Source organism: Borostomias antarcticus (assembly GCF_949987555.1).
Source record: "Borostomias antarcticus genome assembly, chromosome: 6".
Taxonomy (NCBI): domain Eukaryota; kingdom Metazoa; phylum Chordata; class Actinopteri; order Stomiiformes; family Stomiidae; genus Borostomias; species Borostomias antarcticus.
This window is the reverse complement of record NC_140239.1, coordinates 6493417-6513416: the sequence shown is the minus strand read 5'-3', so window position 1 is coordinate 6513416 and position 20000 is coordinate 6493417. Positions and strand designations below refer to the sequence as shown.

General features: G+C 48.7%; 2 protein-coding genes across 2 annotated transcripts in view; one reads left to right on the top strand and one right to left on the bottom strand.

Annotated features, from left to right (window-relative positions):
• Window positions 1–10015, top strand: part of hsd17b4 (hydroxysteroid (17-beta) dehydrogenase 4) — a 29532-nt gene extending 19517 nt beyond the window's left edge. The window contains exons 15-24 of the mRNA XM_084439872.1: window positions 638–709; window positions 941–1044; window positions 1156–1221; window positions 1573–1642; window positions 2674–2780; window positions 3185–3271; window positions 3672–3758; window positions 6267–6405; window positions 7640–7767; window positions 9102–10015. Of these exons, the coding sequence (XP_084295998.1) occupies window positions 638–709; window positions 941–1044; window positions 1156–1221; window positions 1573–1642; window positions 2674–2780; window positions 3185–3271; window positions 3672–3758; window positions 6267–6405; window positions 7640–7767; window positions 9102–9191 (950 nt within the window). The 3' untranslated portion in view covers window positions 9192–10015. The remainder of the gene's footprint in view (window positions 1–637; window positions 710–940; window positions 1045–1155; window positions 1222–1572; window positions 1643–2673; window positions 2781–3184; window positions 3272–3671; window positions 3759–6266; window positions 6406–7639; window positions 7768–9101) is intronic.
• Window positions 10016–10108: 93 nt separating this feature from the next.
• The window catches only part of dmxl1 (Dmx like 1), a 49707-nt gene continuing 39815 nt past the window's right edge, over window positions 10109–20000 (bottom strand). Inside the window, 10 exon segments of the mRNA XM_084439891.1 lie at window positions 10109–12563; window positions 12894–13111; window positions 13362–13414; window positions 15102–15193; window positions 15439–15516; window positions 15733–15860; window positions 16146–16206; window positions 16746–16887; window positions 17100–17221; window positions 17553–17681. Of these exon segments, the coding sequence (XP_084296017.1) occupies window positions 12330–12563; window positions 12894–13111; window positions 13362–13414; window positions 15102–15193; window positions 15439–15516; window positions 15733–15860; window positions 16146–16206; window positions 16746–16887; window positions 17100–17221; window positions 17553–17681 (1257 nt within the window). The 3' untranslated portion in view covers window positions 10109–12329.

The following is a 20000-nucleotide window of genomic DNA, read 5'->3' as shown; positions in this document are numbered from 1 at the left end:
TACTCTACTCTACTCTACTCTACTCTGCTCTGCTCTACTCTACTCTACTCTGCTCTACTCTACTCTACTCTACTCTACTCTACGCTCTACTCTACTCTACTCTACGCTCTCCTCTACTCTCCTCTACTCTGCTCTACGCTCTACGCTCTACGCTACTCTACTCTACTCTACTCTACTCTACTCTCCTCTCCTCTACTCTACTCTACTCTACTCTACTCTACTCTACTCTACTCTACTCTACTCTACTCTACTCTTCTCTACTCTGCTGTACTCTACGTTGCCAAGGTAATGATGTGTGTATGTGTAGGTGTATCATGGCAGGTGTGTTTGTTCGTTCAGCCCAGGGGGGGTTAATTCTCTGACCTTCTGTCTTGAGGCTACGTGACCGAACTACTGACTTACCATCAGCTAGCAGGGTATGGGATATGTCCTCATAGAAAGTAATAGTAATAATTAACAGTAAAGATTTGCACAGTAAATGAACATTAACACAGTAACATGTTTGTGTGCGTGCATATTTGTGTGCGTGCATGTGTATGTGTGTAGATGTGTGTGTATGTGTAAATAATATTGTAACATTAACATTAGTGACTCTCTTTCACTCTCTCACCATACCTCCCCCCCCCCCCTTCGACAGGAACCCTGACCTCCCAGGCCACCATCGCTGACGTGCTGGACAAGGGATCTGGAGCCGTCATCCTCCTAGATGGTGACTACTATTCTATTCTATTCTATTCTACTCTGTTCTATTCTGTTTTGTTCTCTTCTATTGTCTTCTGCTGTTCTTCGTTACTGGATCATCTCAAACAAGGTGACAAGGTTCAATGCTGACTCAATGTTGAGGACCTATCAGAGATGTGTGGTGGGTAGAAGTTGGTGTGACGTTTCTCTCTCTTTCTCTCCCTCCCTCTCTCCCTCCCTCTGACCCCCTCCCCTCTAGTGAATACGTACAGTGGTCAGGAGCTGGTGTGCTTCAACCAGTTCTCAGTCTTCATCGTGGGGGCCGGAGGTTTTGGGGGGAAGAGGACGTCGGATAAAGCCAAGGTAACCTCACAACCCCCGGATGGGCCGACCGTTAGCTCGCTGGGACTGCAGAATATTGAGGTAGCGGAGGCCGGGGTGTGAGTTGTGATCTGCACTGTATGTCTCTCCCAGGCCACCGTAGCCCCCCCCAGCAGAGCTCCTGATGCCGTGATGACAGACGAGACCACCCGAGACCAGGTCAGGGTTCCGCTGGGTTCTAGCCTTTGTGGGGCGGCTGTGGCTCAGGAGGTAGAGCGGGTCGTCCAATGACCACAGGGTCGGCGGTTCGAATCCCGGCTCCTCTTGTCCACATGTCGAAGTGTCCTTGGGCAAGACACTGAACCCCAAATTGCTCCCAATGAGCAGGCCGGCACCCTTGCATGGCAGCTGCCGCCACTGGTGTGTGAATGGATGAATGAGAGGCCATTGTAAAGCGCTTTGGATAAAAGTGCTATATAAGTGCAATCCTTTTACCGTTTCCTGTTAAGTACAGTAAGTCTACTGTATGGGATCATGTGTGTGATGTTCTGTCTGGCTGTGGTTCTCCAGGCTGCCCTGTACCGTCTGAGTGGAGACTGGAACCCTCTTCACATCGACCCCAGCTTCGCTGCTATGGGAGGTGAGGAGGTTATTATACTCTATTATACTCTCTACTCTACTCTACTCTACTCTACTCTACTCTACTCTACTCTACTCTACTCTACACTCTACACTCTACACTCTACACTCTACACTCTATACTCTATACTCTATACTCTACACTCTCTACTCTACTCTACTCTACTCTACTCTACACTCTACACTCTACACTCTACACTCTATACTCTATACTCTATACTCTACACTCTACACTCTACACTCTCTACTCTACTCTGCTCTACTCTACACTCTATACTCTATTCTCTACTCTACACTACACTCTACACGCTCTTCTACACTACACTCTACACTCTATTCTCTACTCTACTCTATATGCTCTACACTCTCTACTCTACTCTACTCTACACTCTACTCTATTCTATACTCTACTCTACACGCTATACTCTACTCTACTCTACTCTCAGTCTATGGTACTTTAATCTGTTCTCTACTTAACTTGACTTTACCTGCTATATTCTGTACTCTACTGTGTTCTATTCTACTCTGTATTCTACTCTGCTTGACTCTGTTATTGTCTCTATCGTTCTGTGTTCTCTATGGTGCTCTTCTCTGTGTTCTCTGCTCTGTTCTACTCTGTGTTCTCTGCTATTCTACCCTGTGTTCTGTGTCAGTGTGGTGTGTTCTATGTTCTACTCTGTATTCTGTGTGTCAGTGTGGTGTGTTCTATGTTCTACTCTGTATTCTGTGTGTCAGTGTGGAGTGTTCTATGTTCTACTCTGTATTCTGTGTGTCAGTGTGGTGTGTTCTATGTTCTACTCTGTATTCTGTGTGTCAGTGTGGTGTGTTCTATGTTCTACTCTGTATTCTGTGTGTCAGTGTGGTGTGTTCTCTGTTCTACTCTGTATTCTGTGTGTCGGTGTGGAGTGTTTTTGGGCATGACTCATCCGTTTCTGCTCTCTCTCTCTCTTTCTCTCTCCCCCCCCCCCCTCTCTCTTCCCCCCCCCCTCTCTCTCTCCTCTTCCTTCTCTCTCTCCCTCTCTGCTGCTCCAGGGTTCGAGTCCCCCATCCTGCATGGCCTGTGCTCCTTCGGCTTCGCAGCGAGACACGTGCTGAAGCGCTACGCCGACGGCGACCCCGCCCGCTTCCGGGCCATCAAGGTAAACCTGCAGGAGGTTCTGTTAAATTCACCTCCTCACCAGTGGAACCACCTCTGGGAGGGGGGGATCTCTGTCTCACGAGCAGGAGTCTGAATCCACAATCTTTTCACCGTCCGACACTTAAAATTCATAAGCAGTGAAATTGCTTCACCTCCCTCCTCACCTTCCAAGAGGAATGGGAGTAGATGCACATGGAGTTCCATCTCAGTGAAATACATTCAACTTTTGCTTTCCACTGACTCCCCCTCCTCCTCTCTCTTCCTCCTCCCTCTCTTTCTCCTCCTTCCTCTTCCTCCTCCACCTCTTTCTCTCCTCCCCCCCCCCCTCTGTCCTCCTTCTCTCTCCTCCTCCCTCTCTTTGTCCTCCTGCTCCATCCTCCTCCTCCTCCTCCTCCTCTTCGTCAGGTTCGTTTTGTGAAGCCCGTCCTGCCAGGCCAGTCCCTGCAGACAGAGATGTGGAAGGAGGGAGAGAGGATACACATCCAGTGCAAGGTCAGTCGTCCCTCCCGGCATCGGTCAGCGCTGGCGGCTCGTAGCCGAGGCCATTAATGCCGTCAGGGTTAATGGCCTCGCTTAAAGTCACGGTGCTGCAGAGCGCCTGGTCATTAACGCCGTCAGGGTGGGCGTTTAGAGTCACGACGCCGGAATGCAGTTTAAAAGGCGGCATCCAGGGAGCCCGGCGCTTCCGGAAGGATCCGCTAACTTTCACACCGAAGTTGGCGCGGAAGGCAGGATTGATGGGGATGACTTGTTGCCAGTGTGAACAGTTCTTATGACAGGCGCTCCGTTTGGGGTCCAGGACCAGGAGAGGCGTCCAGTCGTCCGCTGCGCTGTGTGAGGTAATGTTGGGTAACGGTCTGTTTGTCCCCGGCCCTGCTGGCCCCTCCCCCAGGTCAAGGAGACCGGCGCCGTGGTGCTGTCAGGAGCCTACGTAGACCTCCACCCTGCAGCCGGCGCCCCCGCAGACGACCTGACCCAGGTACCGAACCCCAGACCGCCACCACACAACGCCACACGATCACCACAACACCACCATGCCACACAAACACTACACCAGACAGCACACCCAACACCACAACCACTACAACACCACCACACCACACAACCACCCCAACACCACCACACCACATGACGCCACACAAACACCACGACACCACCACACAAACACCACACCAGACAACACACCCAAGACCACACAACAACCACACCACACAAACATGACACCACCAGACCACACAAACACCACACCACACAACAACCACACCACACAAACATGACACCACCAGACCACACAAACACCACACCACACAACACAACACCACACAAACACTACACACCACACAAACACCACACCAGACAACACACCCAAGACCACACAACAACCACACCACACAAACATGACACCACCAGACCACACAAACACCACACCACACAACACAACACCACACAAACACTACACACCACACAAACACCACACCAGACAACACACCCAAGACCACACAACAACCACACCACACAAACATGACACCACCAGACCACACAAACACCACACCACACCACACAAACACTACACACCACACAAACACCACCACACCACACGGCCAGTCGGCAATGCGAACAAGAGAGGTAACTCCTCGACTCTCTGAGCTCGCGACCGTAATTCCCACACCAGATGGGCGTCGCTGCAGCGTGACGAACCCGCGAGCCGAGATTAAACTAACCACCCTCAGGTAGCGGAGGCCCAGGTACAGTATCATATCTTATCAATAAAAATAACCACACACACAAAAAAGAGAACAAAGCAGAAAAGAAAATGTCCATTGTCAGTAGCAATAATATACCCACAATCCATCATTGATATCATCATGAACTGTCATCCATTGCTTCCGCCCATTCTACATGCATATCTGGAAGATTGTTCCAGATATGTAGAACATAAAAACAGAGAGCAGGCCTGTGCCAGACGACCTGACCGGATGGTTCATAACGTAGCAAGATATCAAATATATTTTGGCCCTAAACCATTCAGTGCTTTATAAACCAACAGCAGTATTTTAAAGTCAATTATTTGACGGACCCGGAAGCCGGTGTAAAGTCCTCGGAACTGGAGTGATGTGATCCACTTTCTTAGTCTTCATGAGGACTCGAGAAGCAGTGTTCTGAATCAGCTGCAGCCGTCTGATCGATTTTTTAGAGAGACCTGTAAACACACCGTTACAGTAGTCGAAAGCACACATTAGTGCATAGAAAATTCACGAGAATGCAGGAAATGAAGCTTTTGATGCCCCAAATTTCCTTGGGGAGGTCCCCCAGACATTACATTACATTACAGTCATTTAGCAGACGCTTTTATCCAAAGCGACTAACAATAATTGCATTTAACGTAGGAAGAGCCAATGTACTACTACTTGCCAGAACTCACAAGTGCATCTTCTTTCTAAAACAAGTGACTAAGAGCATAATCTAGTGCTGAAGGCAAAGTGCAAGAATCACAATCTAAAGTACAGTGCAATATAATATAAGTGCTTAGGTGGGAGGATTGTTGTAGTACTTCTTGAAGAGATGAGTTCAGACCCCCACTTAAGGTACCATCTCTGAATCATTCTGAGCCAGGAAAAACCCTGTCAATAGATCTTTAGATATACGTATTCCACGTCTCCTGTGTACTAGTGCCAAGGAGACACAGATGAGGCAAATGAGGAAGAGAAAGGTGTAAACATTTAGACAGTGTAGTTATAACAGAGTTCGAAATGACGATGTGTTTACATGAGCAAAACATATGGACAACTGTATTCAAAAGTACCCTTTTGTTTCTTACAAGGCCATTAGAGAAAAGATATCTCACCGTTCATTTTATATAGTTTCTCTGGTGTATTATACTGTAGTATGCACCTTAAACTGAGAGAATTTATGAACTTTCCTACAAACATGAGACCATTCTTCATTATCTATCTGTTTCTGACGGTCTTGTTCCCATCTCTGTCTAGTTCCATCCATGTTAGCTGCTGAAGTCTACAAATACCTTATAAGTCTTTGAGATTAAGTTTGGTATATGTACTGTATTTCTAAATTAAGTAAGATGTCAATTTTTGAGGGTGAGGGTTCTGTAAGATCATCCTGTTTAAATTTCACCTTATGTCTGGTATGGGAAAAAAACCGAAATGCGTTGAAGGAATGCTGCATGTGTGCTGTATGTAACGGCATAAATGTTGAAAAAATACCATCCTGAAAACGACGTGATACGTGATTCCTTTACCCCGGTCATACCAAGATTTTAATATGTCATCCTTAAAGCTCGATGAGAAGCTGGGATTCTTCCAGAGAAAGGAGAGAGGGATTCTTTACAACCCAGCATTTTATGAGCTTGTCTCCACACTTGGATACACAAACATCATCGATTCTTACTGTGTCTGTACGACATGTTGTGTACTTGAGTACTACGTTGACCGAACCTCCCCCTCCCCCGTGCCCCCCCCCCCCCACACAGACGGGAGGCCTGCAGAGCGACCTGGTGTTCGCCGAGATCGGCCGGCGAATCACAGAGCTGGGGGCGGAGCTAGTGAAGAAGGTGAAGGCTGTGTTTGGCTGGGAGATCACCAAGGAGGGGCAAACCGTCGCCCAATGGAGTGAGTCGACGCAATATTACTGACCATGAGCACCTCCCCCCACACACACACACACACACACACACACACACACACACACACACACACACACACACCAGAGCACCTGATTGAGTGGAGCGCTGAGAGTCCTGCTCCACGCTCACAGGGCTGTTGTTCTCTTGCTCGGCTCTCGAGCTCAGAGAGACTCGTTGAACTCGCCCCGACCGCGCTCGCCCCGACCGCCCACCTCCCACCCCCCTCTCCGCGCTCGCTCGCCCCTCCCTCCCCCTCATATCTCTCACGTGGATAAGAACTTATGACTCGTTCCCTTCCATTTCTGATGTGCAGGCGTTTTGATCCGACCCCTTCATAAGTCACGACGAGACACTACATTAAGCTTCTCACACACACACACACACACACACACACACACACACACACGCACCCCTACGGACACGACGCATACAGTACACACTGATGCGTTCTTCATGCTCACTAAGAAGATAAGAGTTCCCTAATCTGAACGGATCGCGCGCCGAGCCGAGGTCATTCTCACAGCCTGACCTCTTCCGTGTCAAAACCACGCGAACATGATGGAGTGAAAACACTTCCCACGGCGAGAACCGTTCTGTATATCACCATTACAGCTGAGGAACCGTTCTGTACATCACCATTACAGCTGAGGAACCGTTCTGTACATCACCATTACAGCTGAGGAACCGTTCTGTACATCACCATTACAGCTGAGGGGCAGCACGCAACGCGGGTGGACTTATCGGCAGCAGCGGTCAGCCATTAAACTCCTGGCTTATTATGACACATCGCCCCCTCTTCCCCGCGACATCAATTTAATTGGTCGCTGTCAACAGCCAAGTGTGTGATGGAGAGAGAGAGAGAGAGAGAGAGAGCGTTTACTTTTTTTTGGAAACCCGTCACGCGCATTCAGAATCCCACCCGCTCTGCTCACATGTTCTGATACACACGCACACACACACACACACACACACATGGATAGATCAGGTGGTGTTCCACATCGCATCAATACACACTTCTTAACCCCATAGCGGTGGTAAATTCTAATTGGTTTATATTGATTTTGACTCTCTCTCTATCCGTCGCCCATCTGTCTCTTTTTCTGCACTTTTCCCTCTCTCCCTCTCTCTTGCCCCTCTCTCCCCCTCCCTCTCTCTTTCTACCCCTCTCCCTCCCTCTCTTTCTACCCCCCTCTCTCTCTCTCTCTCTCTCCTCCTCTCAGCCATCGACCTGAAGACCGGTTCGGGAGCCTTGCACCAGGGTCCCTACGCTGGCAAGACAGACGTCACCATCACCGTGTCGGACGAGGACTTCATGGAGGTGGTCCGGGGCAAACTCAACCCTCAGAAGGTATCTGCCTCCCTACCGCCGTCCGTGCGTCTGTCTGTCCGTCCCGCCTACCTCTGTACTACCGTCTGCCTGTCTGCCTGCCTGCCTGCCTGCCTGCCTGTCTGCCTGTCTGCCTGCCTGCCTGCCTGTCTGCCTGCCTGCCTGTCTGTCTGTCTGTCTGTCTGTACCACCTACCTCTGTACTACCGTCTGTCTGTCTGCCTGTCTGCCTGCCTGTCTGCCTGTCTGCCTGCCTGCCTGTCTGTCTGTGTCTGCCTGTCTGTCTGTCTGTCTGTCTGTCTGTCTGTACCACCTACCTCTGTACTACCGTCTGCCTGTCTGTCTGTCTGCCTGTCTGTCTGTACCACCTACTCTATACATGTGTTTGCCTTGTCTGTCTGTATACTATAGCTGTCTGTATCTATATTTCTCTATGGCTGCCTGTGTGTCTTCAACGTCTTGCAAACTAAACCGGCGATCTTTAGCAGCTGCCTTTGTCAGTGTGTGCGTCTACGCCGCCTCTCATCGAAGGAGTTGTGAGCTGTGATGAACACTAAGCGCCTTCATATTGAATCTGCGCAGCGATCGAGCTGACGGGAGTCTGCCCCCCCCCCCCCCCCCCCCCCTCTCCCGGCGCTATCCGCCCCCCCCGGCAGACTCCTCAGATGCTCTCGACGGCGCTCCTGTCAAAGATCAAACGAAAAGTCGAAACGTAGCCGACAGAGACAAACACCTGTCAGTACGCGGGCTTGAGGAACGTCTTTGTTACGTCTAGGAAGGTTATTCTTGTTCAGATCCTCCTCGGTAAGAAGCAGACGCAGTCATACGGGCGGGAAGCCCTCCGTTTCTGAGCGGTTTTTGTTCTCAGTCTTGTGAACATTAAGTCCCGAAGGTACATAAAGAATTAAAGGTTTGTTCCCGCAGCTTGTGATCTCTATGCCGGCGCCGTCTCGTAGAGATCGCCGTCTCGTAGAGATAAAAAGGTTTTTTTGTCCACTTGTTCATCCGCCCTTGTCTCCTCCGTTCATCCACGCTCCTCTCCTCCGTTCATCCACGCTCCTCTCCTCCGTTCATCCACCCTCCTCTCCTCCGTTCATCCACGCTCCTCTCCTCCGTTCATCCGCCCTCCTCTCCTCCGTTCATCCTCCCTCTCCTCCGTTCATCCGCCCTCCTCTCCTCCGTTCATCCGCCCTCCTCTCCTCCGTTTACCCACCCTCCTCTCCTCTGTTCATCTGCTCTCCTCCTCCGTTCATCCGCCCTCCTCTCCTCCGTTCATCCGCCCTCCTCTCCTCCGTTCATCCACCCTCCTCTCCTCTGTTCATCCTCCTCTCCTCTGTTCATCCTCCTCTCCTCCAGGCGTTCTTCGCCGGGAAGCTGAAGGTTCGAGGGAACATCATGCTGAGCCAGAAGTTGGAGGTCATCCTCAAAGACTACGCCAAGCTGTAAGCCTCGCTCGGCCAATCGGCTCGCGGGGGGACCCGCCGGTCACTCAATAACGCCTCGCTCGCTCAGTGAGAGGGCCTCGGACATGTCCAGTCACAGAGGACGGAGAGGAAGGAAGCTATTTTAAACTATGCGAGTTTCTCAACTCACCAAGGACGCAGTAATTGCACTAGTCTGACCTGTCCAGTCCAGTACACCGCTAGTGTCAAAACACTCATTAGACGTATATCAGAATAATATGATACGTTACGTGACAAAGTATGTTTGATATATGCTGAATGTATGCGTGGTATGTGATGATTTTGATGATTGAACTAATAGCGTTGATACTGAATGGATGCTGTGCATCACACACTGATCATGGCTCGTAATGTCAGACACTAACTGGGTCGTAAGTAATGAGATTTCAGTGATTTTGTAACAAACTTGATGCCCTTTGCGAGGATAAGGATTGCAGAGTGTGGAGTACTACAGTGCATACTAACCATGGCAGCTGTCGAGATTGATGGTAACAGGATGGCAACACTGTGAAAGTTGTAGTGTGGTGTATGATCAAGAGACTCATGGTAGAGGCATATGGGAGCCATGGAACTGTGGTTGTACAGTGGTAGGCTTACATTACATGTATGGATGGACGTTAACGTGTATACTGTACCTGTATTATACTGTACTAAGATGGAGGCTTTTCAGCTTGGTTTTCTGGAGTGTCTTTGTTTCTGTGGCCTACTGTAATTCCTTCCTTCCAACACGTATTCCAACAAGTGATGATGCTAATGTAATGTTATAAAGATATCCAACTTAATAAAGATGTAATTTCTTACTGATCATATCCTGCTTGGTTGTGGTTTCTATATCAGTGAAAGATTCAGGACAACAATGGGCATCATGTTCCATGAAGAAGATTTAATATCGTTACACTTTATATAATACAGCATGATTTCCACGTAGTCCACACAATTATATTTATTACAAAATTAGAAGTATCTGAGTGTATATATATTCACATTTCATTGATTAAAGGTAGATGGGGGATGGAAGCCACACTGTCCGTGTTCTGGTTGATTCTTCATTCCCACTGTCAGCAACAGTCCTAGATGACACCCTGATATGATCATATTACAGTAGCCCGTACATGTACTGTTGCTAATTGGCTTAGCATGAATGCACAACATTTCATCTACCCCTACCTTTGATTAAAAAATAAAACATTGGTGTCTGTTCACTAAATCCTCTCTTCTTCAGTTGCTTTGCAATGAGTAAATTCTGAAGTGTTTCCATCCTGAATGATCGATCTCATTGTGCAAGGGGGGCTCGATAGTCAGACGGAAGGAAATCTGTGACCCCTGCCAAAGATCAACCAGTGTTCTAGAATGTTCACGATCAACCAGAACTCAGAATGTCCATAATCAACCACTGGTATTCCACAATATGAACAATCCATTTCATCACTCGCGTTTCACAAACGACTTCATAAAGCAGAGCTTGCTATCACGTTACCTACTGTAATAAACATCTTGCCACAGATAAACTAGACTTCATAACTGAATGTGTATCTGTTTTTTTTCTTGGTGTCCTATTTACAGAATGCAAAACTACAGCCTAGAAAGCTTTTCTCCAGTTTATTCCCAACTAAATAAAAGTACATATACAGAAATCTACAGCAGCATATCATGATTCTATGGGTATTCGCTAGCTATGAACAGCTGAATACATCTAGGTGGCCACATGACCACATATGTCCTCTTCATTGTCCTCACCATAGAGAATAACAGACACCACAATACTACATTGGCCTAGATTCAATCAATAAGCTACTGTATAAGACAGTTTCCTGAAGGTAATGTAGCTACTGTATTGGCAAGAGAGAAAATATTTACCGGTTGTGAAGGGTAAAAAAAAACCAAAAACATAAAATCTGCATAAGTTATTGAGTAACAACCCTTCCTCGTGTTTTTTTTTTTTTTTTAGAATAAAACTTCAATTCAATGAGATCACCTAGGCAACAGTGGTCCATGTGTGAGAGAGGGGGAGGAGCCAGGAAGGGGGAAGTGTGTTGGAATATCGCAATCAAAAATTAGTGTCATGTCTTCCGCAGGGTTAAAGCACATTTTGTCAACATGACATAAGCGTCTCTCTCAGCTTATCGTGGTAGTGTGCATGGTCTTGTTATGTTTCGTGAGGAACTCAAGTAAGGAATTGTTCCGTAGGTGAGAGAGGTTTGATAAAAAATACTTGTGCAACAACAAATCAACTGTTGTCTCTGCCATGATGGCTAACCTGTAGGCCTGATAAAGACTAATAAGGACACTTAATACCACAGTTTGAATCTAGGCCATGACCACAACAATACTGTACATAGAATAGTCCTATTATTATTTAAGGCTTGCCTTGCTCTCAGACTATCTAGCTAAGCTTCTACTATGCACTGCGCATTGAGCACGCATCCTTATGCTTTATTTATGTGCAAACAGACAGACATGTTTGATTCAATGTGCTTCTTGTCATATCAACTGGCCTTATAGGCTCAAAACCAGGGATGCCAGTTCCCAGTCTCGTAACGGAGCTGGGACACTCGCCGCACTGACCCTCCCAGATCCAACACTACACACCGACACACTTTGCTCTAGTCTACACGACTGGTCTGGAACAATCCAAAAAAGGAGTTTGGATAAACCAATGTTCCGAATGGATTCCAACAGCATCCCGTGTTGAACGTGGAGCGTTCCTTATTGAGCATAGAATCATGGTGCAGAGTTCCAATAACATGATTTCTCTATCTAACTAAGGGAGGTACTAGGATGGGGAGCTGGAGTCTGGAGGGGAGAAGTCCTCCTGTTCTCTTTGTGCAGAAGCTCAGACAGTCAGTACCTTCTCTGTTTACCTGTCCATAGTTCCTTCAGAACCATACCTTTGGTCAGACCCAGAACCCTATGGTCCACCATGGCTGGGTCTGACCGTCAAAGCTTGGTTCCATGAGTGTGGTGCTTCCAGCACCGAGGTTGTGTGCCCCGACTCCCACAGGACTACGTACCGTAGTAGGCGTGACCGCCGCGCGCCACCTTGAACCAAATCATCTGCCCTCTCTCTCTGCTGCTGAATGTTCTAGAACACGCATCTAGAATGTTCTGACGCCTTGACGTTCTAGATGATGAACTTGACCTCGCTCTTCACGCCGCTGCAGTTGTTGTTGTTGACTCCGTAGCGGTCCGGCAGGATCCTCATCTTCATGGTGCCGTCGGCGCCGCAGGAGAAGATGTGATTGGTGGGCCCGGACTCCACCTGCATGACGCCCGTTCCCAGGTTCCTGAAGAGGGACTGGCGAGCGTGCTCGTTGGGGAAGTTGTGCAGGAGCGTCTGGGTGGTTAGGCTCCACACCTGGGCGGACGCACAACTCATTTTACATCTATTTATTCACCCAGGATGGTTAATTAAGCACAAATTCTTACAATAATTAAGAATGGCACAGTGACTTAAGCTAGTTTAAGTTAGTGATTAGCTAGAACAGGCTACCTTGCCCTCTAATTAGCAGGGTGGAGTAGCTGGTAATTGGCTACCCTGACTTTGCCCTCTGGTTAGTAAGAGTTAGCCACATGGCTAGGCTAGTCAAGGCCACATCAATGTGTTGTGGTGGCTATATGAGCCGCTAGGCTAGGCTGCATCAACGTGTTTCAAAAGGTGGCTTTATGAGCCGCTAGGCTCGGCTACCTTGATGTTCCCCTCGGCCGAGCCGCTGATGAAGCAGTCCTCGGTGGGGTCCACGGAGATGGCTTTGACGGGAGAGTCGTGGGCCTGGATGCTCTGGCGCTGGTGCCTGTAGGGCAGCTCCAGGATGCTGATCCAACCCTTCCTGCCGCCTGTGATCAGCAGCTGCTGTCTGGGGGCCAGAGCCAGCACCGTGGCCCCCGAGTCATGACAGGAGAAGGCTGGAGGGAGGAGAGAGGGAGGGAGAAGGAGGGAGAGAGGGAGGGAGAGGGGGGTGGGGGCGGCAGATAGCGCCAGGAGATGAAAGGGAGAGAAGGAGGGAGGGAGTGATAAGAGAATGAAAAGATATCTTTTCAAAACCTCAGGCGTGATGATTAAAGGCGTAGCTTATTGTCAGGGCTGTAGTGATCTGCTGAACATCTCTGTAGTGGGCAGTAGTAGTGGTGGTGGTGGTGGGCAGCGTGATCTCACCATGTACCAGGCTGTTCATAGCGGTCACCAGGGTATCCCACAGACACACGTTCCTGTAGAGAGAGAACAACACATCACAACCCCCACATCCAGCCAGCAAGCTTCTGTAGGAGTCGACTGAACATGCTGGGATTCTAGCAGCTGCTCTGCTCTGTCTATTCTATTGTACTGGATTACTATTTTGCACTCCAATATATGAAACTGTGCTCTACTGTATTGTACCGAGTTCTACTGTATTGTACTGTGTTCAACTGTATTATGCAGAGTTCTACTGTATTGTCATGTGTTCTAATGTATCGTGCCAAGTTCTATTTTATTGTACTGTCTCTACTGTATTTAGATAGTACATTGTATTGTACTGAGTTCTACTGTACTGCTGTGTTCTATTGTATTGTCATGTGTTCTACTGTATTGTACTGAGTTGTACTGTATTCTAGTGCATTCTACTGCATCAGGGCTTGACATGCAGTTGAATTTGCCACTGGCCTGGAGGTTACTGGCCCCAATGTTCCATCACTAGCCTGGAAGATATAGCCAAATGTTGCTTAAACAGGACATACATGGCAATCATTTTATAGAATCAGATATCAGTGAAGAGCGCTTCTACAAGTGGTTGATCATCATCATGCCTCAGAAGAATGACGTGATACAAGTAAAGTCAATGTTTGTGATGATGGGATCTAGTCAGCAATTACTAAGAACTAAACCTTCAAACATATTAGCTAGTTAGCTAGCTATTTCACTTAAGAGCTGTCAAATGTTTTCATTCCCTTGTCTGCATTCGCTGGCATAGATCGGCAAAGCTTGCAAAATACTTCTCCCTTCTCCTCATCATCATACCCTAGCCAAGGCCAGCCATCTGGCCAATGAGGCTGGAAAAGTCTCAATCGTTTTTCGTCATACTCCCTGTCATTATCGCGCAGTACTTCTGGTGAAAGGTGGTTTCTTTTTTTGCCAGGTTTTTGGCCGGCAGCAGGTGCCTTCAGAAACATTTTATTAGCGCCTATTGATTAGCGGATATGTACAAGGTATTCGACTGGCTTGTCTTCACATTCAAGTTCTCGCGCTGGCACGTTACCAGTTGAACTTCAGCCCGACAAACGTTAAACGGTGGTGTGTTGGAACACTGCTGATTGGGTAACACAGAGAGAACGTGTCGTTCAACCTAGAGAGCATAGCAAAACATCAACGTTTTGTCGGGGCTGAACTCGCCCGTGATCGTTGTGTCTCCGTGCTCTCTGCCTTGTTTGTGGAATGTGACTGCAGCCGTAGTGCCCGCCTATTGTCCCAAAACGATTCGTAGTCGCGAATCTCTCAGAAATGTGTTTTATTGTGGGAAGACAGCTGTAAGCTTGTATATCTATATATATATGATCTCAAACTTATATTTGCACTGAAAACCTGAAAAATTGAAAAACCATATTTACTGACCCGGATGTGTTCAAGACTGCATTCCAATGTATTGAGTTCTACTGTATTGCCATGTGTTCTAATGTATTGTCCTGTGTTCTACTGTATTGTCATGTGTTCTAATGTATTGTACTGAGTTCTACTGTATTGCCATGTGTTCTAATGTATTGTCCTGTGTTCTACTGTATTGTCATGTGTTCTAATGTATTGTCATGTGTTCTAATGTATTGTCCTGTGTTCTACTGTATTGTACTGACTTCTACTGTACTGTACTCAGTTCAAATGTATTGTACTGAGTTCTACTGCAGTGTAGTGAGTTCTACTGCTGACCTGTTATCAGTGGAGAGGCCTGCGGTGGCGATGAGGGAGGAGGAGCCCACAAAGACGAAGTCATGAGCCGTCTTGTTATGACACTGCAACGTCTGACAGGGAGGAACAACAACATGGTCACCATGACATGAAAGAGAAAGAGAGAGAGAGAAAGAGAGAGGGAGACAGCGAGAGAGAGGGGGGGGGGGAGAAAGGGGGAGACAGACAGAGAGAGAGTGAGGCAGAGAGAGAGAGAGAGTGAGAGAGTGAGAGAGAGAGTGAGAGAGAGAGAGAGAGTGAGAGAGTGAGAGAGTGAGAGAGAGAGAGAGAGAGAGAGAGAGAGAGGTGCAGATCTTACCAGGTAAGGTTTGGGGGTGTTCCCAGTAGTGTTGGTCTGCCACAGACTGAGGGCTCCATCAGAGTCTACTATACCAAACTGGGGTACGAGGACACACACACAAACACACACACACACACACACACACACAAACAAACACACGCACACAGGGTTAAATACTGCACCACGACAGGTTATACATCAATAGGCTGTTGTGTGTGCGTTTAAGCAGCTGAAAAAGAGAAAGTGTGTGTGTGTGTGTGTGTGTGTGTGTGTGTGTGTGTGTGTGTTTGCATGAGTGAGTGTACAGTTCACCTTGTTGCCCTGGTGATTGAATCGTATGCGTGTGACCCTGGAGTTCCCGGGGCTCCTGAAGCAGGTAATCTGCTGAGAATGTCCCCATTCAAACATCCTCACGCTACCGTCCTGGGCTCCTGTCAGGTCTGGGACAACAACAAACACAGCAGGTCATAGGTCAGATACCCTGCCTGGATGCCCAAATGCCTAAAATACCCCATTTGGAAATCTGTTAAAATCCCTGCTTTCTTCCTTACAGAAACCACTGATCTGATACAGTATGACTTTGATTGGTAAAAGCTGAGTAGAGAAGAACATGTCTTTAACCGATCCGATCATGTAAGATCAGATTTGACCTCGAGGAAGGAAGGAGGCATTTCCAGAGGACGTGACTGGATGGCTTCTGCCCAGGAAGAGGAGGAGCTACTCACAGTAAGGCAGGGTGGGGTGAGAGGTCATCCTGCGCACGTTGTTGATGTTCCTCTTGATCAGCTGGTCACCACGAGAAGAGGAGGAGGAGGAGGAGTAGGGGAAGAAGGAGGAGGAGGAGGAGGAGGAGGTTGAGGAGGAAGAGGAGAAGGGGGATGAGGAGGAGTAGAAGGAGGAGGAGGAGGGATGAGGAGAAGGATGAGGAGAAGAAGAGGTTGAGGAGGAGGAGAAAGAAGACGAAAACAGTCGGTGTTGAGAATTATTTCTTGACCTCAAAAGTCTAGTTGTACAAATATTCCTATTACTGTCTATTAAGCCTCCAGCGCGTCCGTATATCAGCTTACAGGTCGCTTCTCGTTTACGTTTATTGTGCCGCCACAGTATGCGCATGCCTGTTATGAAGATCTCGTAGCTAGGTAGCTAACGTTAGCCGAGTCATAAAAAAAGACTCCGGCCAACTGTCTTAGCGGTGTCAGAGTTCTTTTTCTGCCACCAGGAGGCGCATGCATGAGCATTGTTTGTACATGGTGGAATTGTTCTATAAGTACGTCTCTAGACTGCACCAGAGAACCAGAGGCTCTCGGGGTGGTAGGGGGGCTCACCACGGAAGCTCCTCTGCCCGTCTGCAGGCCCCCCAGCCAGGGCATGTTGATGGGTGTGCCCGGGCTGCTATGCGTGTAGGGCGTGGTGCCGTGGAGGGTGGTGAAGTCATCCCTGGTGTGGATGACCAGGAAGTCATCCCCCCTGACGGAGAGGTGGGGGGAGAGAGAGAGAGGGGTGGGAGGGGAGAGAGAGAGAGAGAGAGGGGTTGGAGGGGGGAGAGGGGAGAGAGGGAGAGAGTTGGAGAAGATGCCGTAAGAGATACTGTACCGATATCTCAACAGGTGAACGAGGGTAACGTGACTCAGCAGAAAGCTTCACTACGGAACCAGGGTGGGTTCATTATGCAAACTCACCCTTTGGCCTCGGACTCGGCCTCGTCATCAATCCAGGTCAGGATCTGGGTGGCCAAGATGGAGGAGACGTCCAGCTCCTGGATCTCGTGGGTGGAGGCGATGACTAAGCAGTTCCGATTAGCCTGGGGGGGGGGGGGGGAGAAAAGAAAGAAAGAGAGAAAGAAAGAGAAAGAAAGAGAGAGAGAAAGAGAGAAAGAGAGAAAGAGAGAAAGAGAGAAAGAGAGAAAGAGAGAAAGAAAGAAAGAAAGAAAGAAAGAAAGAAAGAAAGAAAGAAAGAAAGAAAGAAAGAAAGAAAGAAAGAAAGAAAGGAGAGAAATGTAATCACAAGAAAGAAAGAAAGAAAGAAAGAAAGAAAAAGAAAGAAAGAAAGAAAGAAAGGAAGAAAGGAGAGAAATGTAATCACACACACCCTAGCCCTCTTTCTTCTCTCCTCTCTTTGCCGTGGCTGCCTACCTTGTTGATGGCGAAGGCGGTGATGATGTCAGACTCCTTGTGGATGATGCGTGCCTTGCCCCCGGGGAAACCCTGCTCAGCCTCCATCTGCAGGCGGAGAGGAGGGGAGAGGAGGGGAGGGGTCACACCCTGGACCACTCGGCTGCTTTAAACCTGAGCCCAGCACCCAGGGAGGACAGACACGGTCTGTCTGTCTGTCTGTCTGTCTGTCTGTCGGTCGGTCGGTTTCTCGGCCTGTGTGTGTGTGTGTGTGTGTCTATCTGTCTACCTGCTTGTGTGTCTGCCTGCCTGTGTGTCTGCCTGTCTATCTGCGTGTGTGTCTGTCCCTCGGTCTGTCTGTGTGTCTGTCTGTCAGTCTGTGTGTCTGTCTGTCTGTCTGCCTGTGTGTCTATCTGCCCCTTTAAACCCGATCCCAAGGAGGATAGGATAGGTGAAGAATGGATGTATTCCTGTCTGTCTCTCTGTGTACGTTCCTGGGATGTTAACAGAAGGACCCGAGCCTGAGGCCACCCCGTCATCGTCACAGTTCTGAACGTCACCGCACCCCGCCATACGGCTCGGCACGAACCAGAGCGCCGCTCGCAACGCCGCGGATCCCCCCTGAGAGGGAACCTTTAGTCGAAGCACAGATTACAAGTGGTACAGACATTTCTGTTCTATTCTGTTCTGTTCCGTATCACAGCACAGCGGTACAATAGAGCTGTTCTGAAGTGAACCTCCCGAGAACCGAGGGGGGGGGGGGGGGTTCTCCGGCTCCCACGTCACGTCGCATCGCGCTCATTCAAAGGGAAAGGACCGCAAGGGCCCGTCGCTGAGAGGATTAAACGGGCGGTTTCTCACAAGCCGAATACGGCGGTTTGCCATTTTCGCAGAGATTAGACCCCCGCGCGACACGTATTCGCTGTGACACTGCGGGCTCCTCTCTGATCAGAACCTATTTAGCCGGCTGGAGATTCCTCCCGAGGCCCTCGGCTGCGATTAAAACACACTAATGGAGCCGGTGCCTCACACACACCTCAAGAGCGCTTCAGGATAATGATGAAAAACCTGGGCTGTCTCTCAGCCTACGTAAAGTATATTTCTGCATATATATAGAGCACTGGTAGGGTTCGTTGGATTTACTATACCAGACAGCCCTGGACCCATAGACAGTAAATGGTAAATGGACTGCACTTATATAGCGCTTTTCCACCTTAGCGGCACTCAAAGCACTTTACAATGGCCTCTCATTCACCCATTCACATACCAATGGCGGTAGCTGCCATGCAAGGTGCTAACCTGCTCATTGGGAGCAATTTGGGGTTAGGTGTCTTGCTCAAGGACACTTCGACATGTGGACAGTTGGAGCTGGGATTCGAACCACTGACCCTTCGATCACTGAACGACCCGCTCTACCAACTGAGCTACAGCCGCCCCGTAAGGCGTGAACATGGGAGATCTAGGTCAGCCTGCCTCAGGACTGAAGAGGAGACGGGCGTTCCTCGCTAACACGGACACACACCGGTAGGGTCTGGATGTCGCTCACAGCCCGGCAGACGCACGCCGAACGCGAGCCGCTGGGTTGACACTAAACCGCTCGATCATAAAAAAAATTAAAAATGCTAAGTACATTTTATTGCATAATTCAATTCGTAGTGTTTGAGTCTTATTTCGTAGCTACCCTGAGGACTCGCTGCAGAGTAGCCTAGATGAGTGAGCGCTGAACTGGGTTACTATCCAGCTAGACTACTGTCGTGTTTCAGACGGGAGCCGAGGCAAATGGCTTTCACACGTTATTGGCTCTGCTACAGACATTTCTGAAATCTGACACCACCGTTTTAGACGACAACGAAAATGCAGCGTTCGCACGCGCCAAGATTTAACCGGCGACACAAAACGTTGTTCTGCATCCTTATCTGGGAGTGCGGGCGAACCCAAACTGCTCCGAGCATGCTCCCGGCGCCAAACAGAAACTGAATTCACCCTCTCAGCATAACGTACAGCATGTATTCTCACTTGAATATACACTTTCCATCTACCTACATCAATTATGAATGTCTGCTTGCCTGGTGAGAATACTGCGGTTTAGGAAACGCCTCTCATGACATGAGCGTGAAGCTAACGCCATGCTAACATCATGGCAGTAAACCATTTTCATAGCTGTGCTATAAAGATCCAGATTTTTGATTCAAGTCCATAATCACTAGACAGAACACGACACAGTGCAGTAGTCAATCATGAGATTAAATGGTGCGGAAAATTGAGTCTGCCATTGATCTCCAACAGATAGAGACAACCTGACCATTCGCTTTAAAATGACATCATCTGTCGGATGACAACCCCCCTCTACCCCTTCACCGATCCCTCCTCCACCCTCACCTTCATCCATCCACCACCAACCCCTCTCCTCCACCCTCACCTTCATCCATCCACCCACCCCTCTCCTCCACCCTCACCTTCATCCATCCA